This window comes from Melospiza melodia, chromosome 12 (assembly GCF_035770615.1).
Source record: "Melospiza melodia melodia isolate bMelMel2 chromosome 12, bMelMel2.pri, whole genome shotgun sequence".
Taxonomy (NCBI): Eukaryota; Metazoa; Chordata; class Aves; order Passeriformes; family Passerellidae; genus Melospiza; species Melospiza melodia.
Window position 1 is genome coordinate 23,780,082 of NC_086205.1, and position 9,907 is coordinate 23,789,988.

The 9,907-nt window shown below is 43.5% G+C and overlaps 1 protein-coding gene across 1 annotated transcript; it reads left to right on the forward strand.

Annotated features, from left to right (window-relative positions):
* The first annotated feature begins 56 nt into the window (after positions 1-56).
* On the forward strand, positions 57-9,566 carry TNFSF10 (TNF superfamily member 10). The gene is made up of 5 exons (XM_063167313.1): positions 57-179; positions 3,662-3,814; positions 5,244-5,286; positions 5,955-6,071; positions 6,790-9,566. Exons 1-5 carry the CDS (start codon positions 57-59, stop codon positions 7,236-7,238), a joined length of 885 nt encoding a protein of 294 aa, XP_063023383.1. The 3' UTR covers positions 7,239-9,566.
* Positions 9,567-9,907: the final 341 nt, after the last annotated feature.

The following is a 9,907-nucleotide window of genomic DNA, read 5'->3' on the forward strand; positions in this document are numbered from 1 at the left end:
GGCCCTGAGCCCCCGCAGCCCCCAGCCCGGCCCAGCCCGGCCCTGCCAGCCCCAGGATGCTGCCGGCGGGCGGCCCCAGCCCCGCGCAGACCTGCGGGGCCGTGCTGGTGGCCGCCGTGCTGCTGCAGTCCGTGTGCGTGGCCGTCACCTTCCTGTACTTCAGCAGCGAGCTGCGACAGGTCTGTGGGGGCTCGGCGGCGGGGGGAGCCCCGGGACAGGCCGGCTGGCTGGGCGGGGGGATCCCGCAGCACCCCCGGGCCGGGCCGGGCTGAGGCCCCGCGGACAAAGAGCTCCGCTCGCTGCTCCCCTTTGTCTGCAGCGGGGTGTGCGCGGGGAGAGAGCTCAAAGCCGGGGCTGATACGGAGTGTCAGAGTCGAGAAAACAAAGCTCGGCGCTTTGGTAGGAAATGTGTTTCCCATTAGAGCGCGAATTCGCCGCCTCATCACTTTTGCGGTGCGGGCGGGCTGGGTGGGACAGGCGCTGTCAGCTGCACCGCCGAGGAGGACTCGAGTGCCCCGTGGATGCTTCCCGTAGGATAATACAGGGTTTCAAGGTTGTGACTAATCCTAAAGGAACTGCACCAGACGGCGAGCACCGCTGCATTCGCCAGAATAACTTCAAAGAATCCATTGTGTAGTCTAGATGCTTTGGTCTCCTTGCAGCCCCCCTTGAGGCCTGGCAGCTGCTGCTTAACTCTTCCCACTTCTTGGGAAAGATCATTTACACTCCAAGAATGTTGAATTTAGATGATAGTCCAGTGTGTGTGGTCCTGCTTTCAAGGACCCTTTTTACTCAGGGTTTCCTTGAGTGTCTTACCCAAAATTGACTGTCCTGCTGTGCCTGGATGTTGCTACTCCTGGCACACAGGTAAACCTACCTGCAGGTAAGTGTTCTGTACATCTACAGCTGTACATCTACAGAAAATATTGCATAAATGTAAGTTACTGTTGTTATAAGCACTCAGGAGTGCATAATTAATTACATTATTAATAATGTAGATATGTATATTATGCAATATATGTGTTTATTCCACATTAGCTTAAATAGGTGGAGTCTTCTGAGATGTCAGAATTCTCTGTGAGGCAAAGGGAGTGTCCTGCAATAGGAGCCAATGCTCATACTTTCAAAATGTATAAAACAGATTTTCCTGCTGAATTTGTAGCTGTGGCTGTCCAATGGGGGAGTCACAGAAATATGCTCATTTTGTGAAATCAGGTTACATGATTGCTAATGAAGAAAAATATATAAAGGCATCCTTCTTTCCTTATGCACACAGTACAGAGTCCCTTGCTAATACACGTGCCGATGTAAGTAATTAGTAACCACACTTATCTTTTCCTTCCTTCTATTCAAACATGTACACCTGGGACACAACCACATCCCAGAGACTTGCCCAAAATACAACTCACAGTTCCTGAAGAATGGCAAGCCTGCATTTGTTGTGAAGGAATAAACCAGATATGCTGGACTGCAAAAAAGTCCAGCTCTGGAGGGGGTACCTTAACAACATATTTCTGCATCTGCTATCTGGTACACAATAAACAGGAAAAAACTCGTCTAGGCATAGCCTGCTACTCCACATCCACGTGGTACATGTGGAATAAATCTCTGTAGATAAACTGCGATTTTTATCTGCACATTTTTCTTCCCTTTTTTTTTTTTTTGTTCACAATACCTGCATTTCTACACCTTCACCAAATCGCTGTGGCTGCACAGACTGCAGGTATTTCTATCTTTACAAAAAGCATGCTGGTAACTAGCAGGGTTTGTCCACTACAGCCGTAGTAACCTGATTAGGACTAGGAGTATGACATTTGTGTAACTGCTTTGCTTTAAGAGGAAGTACTACGACAATAAAGTTCTTATGCTTCAGGATGCAGGGCTGCAAGGAAAACAACCTCAGGCTTCCTCCTATTTCAAGTCCAGTAACCACTCCTAACATAGGAGAGAGGCTCTACAAGATAAGATTCCTGCAGGAGTTGTGTCCTCAAAAGGTTCAGTGCTGCAGGTAAACCTCATTTGAGTAAATCTTACAAGAGAAGTATCAGTCCCTCGGTTCCATCATGTGTTGCTGCAAGGTTGCATTCCCTGAGGTTTCAAACTGCACACAAAGAAAGGTTCCAGTGCCAGGAGAGTGAAGCTGTTTTGAGGAAAAGTGAGCAGGTGAGGTGGAGGCAGAGGCACAGGGCTGTTTGCTCCCAGATGGGAGGGCAGAGCTGGGAGCTGAGCTGTGTCAAGCCTGCAAGAGAATAAACAGTAACATCACAACTTGCTTTTTATCTTAAACTCGTCAAACTACTTTTTTATAGAAGCTCATTGTGTAGTTAAATGGGTCAGAGCCAGTAGTTTTACCTTAATGAGCACATATTATTAATGACTTGGAGTTCTTGAAACCTGATTTAGAAATACCACTGCACTCCTTGGCAAGGACACAGAAACCCTCACAAACACTTTTCCTTCTGCTGCCTCCAAAATACATCATTTCAAGTACTAGCTGAAGCTCAGTGGAATCTGCTGCTGCAAACTGAAGGTGGGACTTGAAGGGGGTGAAATCTCCTGCCCCTGTAGCAGGAAATTTTTCCTAAATACCTTTGTTTTCTAACAGCCAGGAAAGGCATGGAGAGTGAAGGAGAAAATTCACCTGTTGCTTTCAATGCCCCAGTCTCAAGGACAGCTAAAAACTGGTGCTTGTAGGAAAAAAATGCATCTGTTTAGCAAAGCAATCCAAGCTTCTTTAGCACAACAAAAGAGTGAAATTTAAATGCTGCTGCCAGGATTCCATCTGAATGCTTTGCATGTTTCTTGCTGTTCCCTCCGGAGTGCTTTGCTGGCTGCACAAAGCTGACCAGTGTGTGGCTGCTGCAGCAGGAGCCCAGGTCAGAGCAAACAAGGGCTGCTCTCAGGTCCTGTGCTCCCACACTAACCAACAGCGCCAGCTGGAGTCGCATCTGCAGGGAGCTCTGAGAGATTTCCTCCAGGAAAACCCTCCCAGTCACATTCCCTTGGAGCCAAAAGGAGTTTTGCCAGTCTCTTCAGTCTTTGCAGAAAACAAAAATGTTTTGTCCATGACTAAAGGATACAGAAATTTGATATTTTCATGTCAAAAACATCTAGCATTATAATTTTATTTGGACTCAAATGTCATCTCAATTGTCTGGATTATCAGGATAAATGGTGTTAGGAGAGAGCCTAATCTGGATATGGGAAGGATAAGGTACAGATAAATATAACAGCAAAGGTCTGGATTATAAATGCAATTGCCAGAAAATACTGTTTTAAGTTCTAGTATTTGATTTGATCATCAATAATCTGTCTAATATTGAATTTCATCCTCAATAATCTGTCTAAAGAAATGTTTCTAATGCAGAACTAGAGAATCTAAAGACTTTCCAACATCAAGCATTTGGGTGTTGAATTTTCACAAAACCTATTAAGTTGAATATTGGCTACTGCATTTATGTCCATGCAGATAATGCAAGCATATTTTTGCATGTGAGGTATGCTCTCATATTTAAATATGTCAGATCAGGATGAATTAAATCCTCTTGTTCATATACTTCAGAGAAAAGATAAGTGTGTTTCTTAGCAGTTAGTGGATGTAGTGACATACCAGAGCTGCAAACAGCTGGATGAACAGTGCTGGCTTTTCCCTGTGCTGCAGCTGCAGGACTCGTACTCGAGGAGCGGCATCGCCTGTCTCACCGGGGAGGAGATCAGCACCTCCCTCCAAAACCTGGAGCTCATCGAGGCTGAGGACAGAGAAGCTGATCCTTGCTGGAAAGTCAAGTGGCACCTGGGAAAGTTAATTAAAAAGGTATTTGGGAGCAGTGTGCTTGGTGTTGTTACAGCTGAAGGAATCCTAATAGCAGAATAAAGGAGGCTCAGATTGTTTTATTGCAAAGCAATGGTCAGGCCACAGCTCCAGCTGCAGTGCTTGCACTGAAGCAAAGGGAAAAACAACCCATAAAAACAACCCATAGCATTCAGGAAATACTAAAGCAAAGACTATCAGCTTTTACTAAGCAAATTCCAGTGATGGGTTGGCTTATCTGAAATACCTCAGGGTAAAGGGTTTCTGCCTGACCATACAGTCATGGTGCTATTAGAGCTGTCACTGCCTCTTTGAAAAAACAAGGAGGCTGGGGAGAGCAAATGAGGTTAAATGTAACACAGGGAGAGGTACAAAGGTGCCTAAGGAGTGGTCCAGTCACAAGCTGTGTGATGCAGTGATGGAGGAAAGAGCAAGTGGGCACACAGCATCAGGCACAGCACCTTCCCAAAGAGCACCTCCTGAGTGACTTACACACCATACACATCATTTTGGCTACAGAGGACAAAGTCAGTCTGGCTGAAAAATCACAGGGGCTAAAATCCTCTGGAATGGCTTTCAAAATCCCATCTCCAGCACATAAACAAGGCCATCCACAGAAATTATCTCCTGGCTGAAATTTCCTGGCAAAAACAGATCTTGCAGTCCAAACCAGATTGTCTATTTGTATTCAGAGATCTCAGCTCCTTTGGTGGAAGCTCTGCCAGTGAAGTCCCTAAACTCCTGCACAGAGAAAGCATTGTTTTAGTTGGTGGATGTTTACATATCTAGTATACCTACTAGCTCCCTGATTGCTTAGAAAAAAGTAGGCTGGGTGCCAGAAATAAGTTACAATTATGCTAATACTACTATTACTATCAGGATAGATGGATAAATAAAAATGTGGCAGGACAAAAGCCACCAACAATTGGCAATACAGGCTTTATTAGCCACCCAGGTAAGGCATCACCACACTTACTGCTGCTCCATCACTGTCCATACCAAACTGGTTTGTTTCAGCAGTCAGCAAACAGTTATGAAGAAGGGGAATGCACAAAGTAAAATATGCTGGATTAAGATCTTAGATAGGTAGAAGTATAAAAATAAATTAAATTTAATTGCTGAGATCTAAGACCATATAGTTCACAGTGCCAAGTATTCTGCAAATGGAAACTGGTGCTTGGACACTTCTCTTATTTGAGAGAAGCATGAAATTCAGATTTTTCAATAGACTTATGCCTGAGCTCTTGAAAATGTTTTCCTATGCCTTTCATCACCTAGTACAGCATATTAATAGGTGTTTTTATCCCCCCTGTTTTCTTGTTGATCAAATTCAGAATCCCCTTTATTCATGAGTAAAAAATGGTGTGTCTTTTTCCTGCCCCTGTCAGCCCCAGCTGACAAGCTAATTCATTTTTACTGTGTTTGTTGGCAGATGATGTCAAGAAGCTACGAGGAAAACATATCTGCAATCAACGGTATTGTAATAATTTTATTATCTGTGGTAAAAAGGAGCTGCTAGGGGCACTTGATGTGTAATGACTTGATGTTTTTAAAGTGCAGAAAACTGGCATCAAATCTTTGTGTGATCTAAGATCTTGCAGTGGCATCAAGTCATCAAAAAATGATTACTTATTACTAGAAGGTAAATTTTTTCAGGAGCCAGAATTACTGTCAAGTGGTTAGAGCAAGGTAACCAAGGTGAATGCAGAGGACTCAGCCTCTGGATCTCAGTCCCATGTGTATGGGGGATGTTTAAAAAGCCCTCCCCAGGAACATGCAGCACAGAGCTGCAGAGATCAGTTAAGGGATGGCTCTGCTGAAGCTCACACTAAAGATGCTGAGTGAAAGCATTACAGCGTCCAAGTGGAAATTCACAGGGAGATTGGGAATATTTAACCATAAAATTGAGTACTGTGGGTTATTTTGTCAGTAACTTGAAGGCAGAGGGAGGAGAAAAAGAATAAAGAGGCACGTGAAGACATTTTTATGAGCAAGTGTAAAAGTGTGACCCTTATTAGCCAACAATCAGATACGATTCAGTCAATTAAAAAGTGACATAGCTATTCCTAAAAATCAAGTCAGGTGGAACAGATGTGCCTTGTAAAGTCATTGCTTCTGAGGTGGGGTTTCTTTTTCCCTTCAGTTGAGAAGACTCTGACCCTGCCCCACTCGGAGGGGCAGCAGCCGCGCGGTCCCGTCCGCCGCATCGCGGCGCACCTGACGGCCAGCAGCAGCAGGAGGAGCTCCCTGTCCCCACGCAGTAAGGAGAAGCCTTTAACCACAGTTAAAGACCACAAAATTAATTAAATTACTCTCCCATTGCTAGCCTCAAACCACCTTTTAACACTTGTATTGGGTTAGTAGTAGGAAAAAAATTGTCTTGTCCCAAACATTGGGTTTTTCCTGCTAATTCCCACCAAAGAGAGAAAGCCCATTTCCTCTGGGTACCTCCCTAGCTCTTCTTTTGGAACCCTCATTAGGAGGAAAAAGAACTTTAGATGTCCTTCCTAGTGTTATTTAGATGTCCTTCCTAGTGTTAAGTTTCCCTGTTTTCTTTCATTTCCTTCTGTTGGTTGTGTGACTCCCAGCTGCTATGGTGACAGACCTATTAGAAATGTGAGACAGACAGGAGAGACTTGACATTCAGGCCATGCTAATGAGGGGCTTGCTCAGCTTTCTGCAGCTTCAGAGGGTATCAGACACTAATGGATATTTTAACTTTGTTACTAAGTAAAAACATAATTTCCCCCCCCTTATTTGGGAGCACAAATATTAAAAATAAAGGCAGTTCTTGTTAATTCCCACATTAAGCTTACTTATGGACCATGAGATTATTGTGAGAATGGACCTATGAACTGCTGGGAAGAGCAGGTTTCCTTATTTTGTTATTAAAAACCAGGCTCCTCAGCTAGCAGAAACTTGGCTTCACTACCTGTTTTTAAAGTTAACATTTCTTTCTCTCTTTTTTTTTTCCCAAGTAAATCCCTTGCCCAGAAGAGGAATTGGACACAAAATAAACAACTGGGAACCATCAAGAAAAGGCCACTCCTTCCTTTACAACGTGGAGCTGAGAAATGGGGAGTTAGTGATACCCCAGACAGGCTTTTACTACATCTACTCACAAATTTACTTTCGCTTCCGTGAAGACGAGAACGAGGACTCAGAATTGTTGGGACAAATCAGAAACCCCAAACAGCTTGTCCAGTATGTTTACAAACTGACTAATTACCCTGAGCCCATTTTGCTCATGAAGAGTGCAAGGACAAGCTGCTGGTCTAAAAAGGCAGAATATGGACTTTATTCCATCTATCAAGGTGGTGTGTTCCAGCTGAAGAGAGAGGACAGGATTTTTGTCTCTGTCAGCAACAGTGACATAGTTGACATGGACAAAGAAGCAAGTTTTTTTGGAGCCTTTATGATCAGTTAGAACATGAAAGTCATGATCCCAAATGGCCCAGTGTTTTCTAGTCAGGACAGCTTAAATTCCTATAAAATAAGGGATCACAAGCAAAAGCTGCATCAATACCAAAAAGAGCAGACTGCCCTTTCTCAGCTCACTCACCGCGTGCCGAGTTCTGTCCCCGCAGCTCGGAAGAGCAGCAGCAGCTGGCTGTGAGTGGCAATGCTCTGTGCAGGCACAGGCAGCCAGGCTGGGAATGTGGCAGGGATTCACAGCCCTCAGGTGATTCCTTGGCCAGAGCCCTGGGCAGGTAAGGGCTCACCAGCAGCAGGGATGCTCCAGGCTGGCTCGGCTGTGGCACCAGGGATGGTGGATGCTCCACGTCTGGTTCCTCAAGGCTGAGACTGCATATCAAATTCTATTTGTGCTCTCCTTTGGACCCTGTCTTGAATATATCAGGAACCTTTGTACATACTGTACCCAAGTGCCTGTGGAATTTCTCCTGATTTTTTTTGAACAGGAGTTTTGCAGAAGCTGCACATCTTCATCTCTTCTAACAAAGCACTTAAGCACCTAATTAATTTTAAGCACACAAACAGTCTGACTACACCAGGGTATCCACATGCTTGAAATTAAGTATGTGCTTAAGCATTCTCCAGGATCATGTCTTGAGTAAACACATTTGTCTTGTGCAGGATATTGTACATAAGAACAGCTGCTGGAATGGCACTGAAGAGCTTTTGAAATCAATCTGTGTTTTGATCAACATTTTGTAACAGTGCCTATTTACTTAATTACTCTGCTGCAGACATCTCACCAGGCTCCCAATAAGTTCAGTAATGCAGTTGCTGTTACAGTTGTTGACAGCAAGAACTGGATCTAGAAAAAAAAAAAAAGGTGGGTTTCTGTAAATACTGAATTCTGTGAGAAATTTGCAGCAATTTAGGCATGACAAGATTCTTCCATGTTTATTTGTACTGGTCTGTGTTTGGTAGGATGTAATGTAGAATAACACGCCCCAATGACTAACATTTGGAGGAAAACGGGCACAACTATCTGTACTTACAAATATGCTGCTTCTTTAGATAATGCTGTAATTATTTGATTTTTTTTTTAGGAATGGGAGGGAAATTCTCACAACGTTTTTTATAAAATACTTTTTTTTTAAAAAAAATGAACAGTATATTTTTTAACTCAATGAAAATGACTATTTTGTATTAAAAGGATTTGAAAGTTCAGACTGTATGGGCTCAATGCACAGCAAAAGTCAGGTAGTGTAAATCAGCACATCTGTAGCATTGTCAGTGGAGGAATAGCAAATTGCACCATGTATGCATTTTGCCCAGATTTGCAGGAAACAGTGGGAAAGGTGGAAAAATAAAATTGGAGGGAAAGGAAGACAGTTCTGTCTGGCTGTCTTTTTTTTTTTTTAATACACTGGGGTTGCCGTGGGAACCCTCCCATTCACCTGCATGCTGTAATTAAAGCACAGCAGCCCCTGCACACGGGCCTCAGCAGTAAACAGGCACGGTTCATCCTCCTGCCCATCAGCAGCAGGGGATTAACAGACACAGCCCATCTTTATCTGGCCATTCAGACAAGCACCTTGGCTCACTCAAACACTGTGTTGGAGCAGCAAGAGAGGAATTTCAGGAATACCTTTCTTTTGGCAGGTTAGAGCCAAGAAACACACCAGAGTAAGCTGAAAATAATGAGGTTTAACTTCTGCCTGCTGTTTGACAGTGTCACACGTGCTGGGTTCAGTGGCAATCAAATATGTGAAACTCTTCACTGTTTACTGGAACACTTTGGTTTTCTTCCTTCTCAAATCATCTGTTTTGACAGAGAACAGAAAACATTTCTACAGTTTTCTCTCTGATTTCAGTATTGAAATCAGAAATTCTCTCCCAGCCAGAAGGGCTGGAGAACAGAGCCATTCCCTGCATACCTGTATGTCTGTTACCTTGCAGAAATGACTTTTGTAGGTTCTCCTTGCAGATGGACTGGGCTTGGTGCTTTCAGCACAGGACTGACCCCTGCTATCAGATTTGATCACTGCATGCAGAGCACATTGCAACAGGAATTACACCAAATTGTAATTTTCTGAGTGATCTGAAGGCATGTTTGCCAGATGTTATCTTGGGGGAAGATTATCAAGGGATATCAGACAGAACACCTTTAAAGAAGAATGGAAAAATATAGCAAGTTCTGTTTGTGCTGTGTCCTGACTCACACTTTTCATCTCACTTTATGCTGAATGACATATGTAGCAAATTTTTATAGATTGCATTAATATGTGAATATTGTAAATTTTTCTTCATGACTTTTATATAAAACGTTTTTACTAAATAGTTATTTAGTCTCACAGTGATTATTGGTGTCATCCTATGGCTTCCATGACAACCCTGTCTTAGATCATTTCCCTGACATTGATTGGTATCAGATATGATCCACTAAATGCCAGAGATGGTTGCAATGCAAAGAACAAAATGCAAACTATTGAGCAATGCCATGTTGTGCAATTCCATATGACTGGCTCCCAGGTCCCAGCTGGTGAGCAGCATCTGGAAGCAGTAAGCTGAAAAAATCCCTGAAAATGATCTTGTGACCCGAGGACAAAATTCTGAGTGTTTCCCTTGAGGTACTTCTCATGTTTCTGGGCTTTAGCAATTATTTAAGCACTGGGAATTCTTATT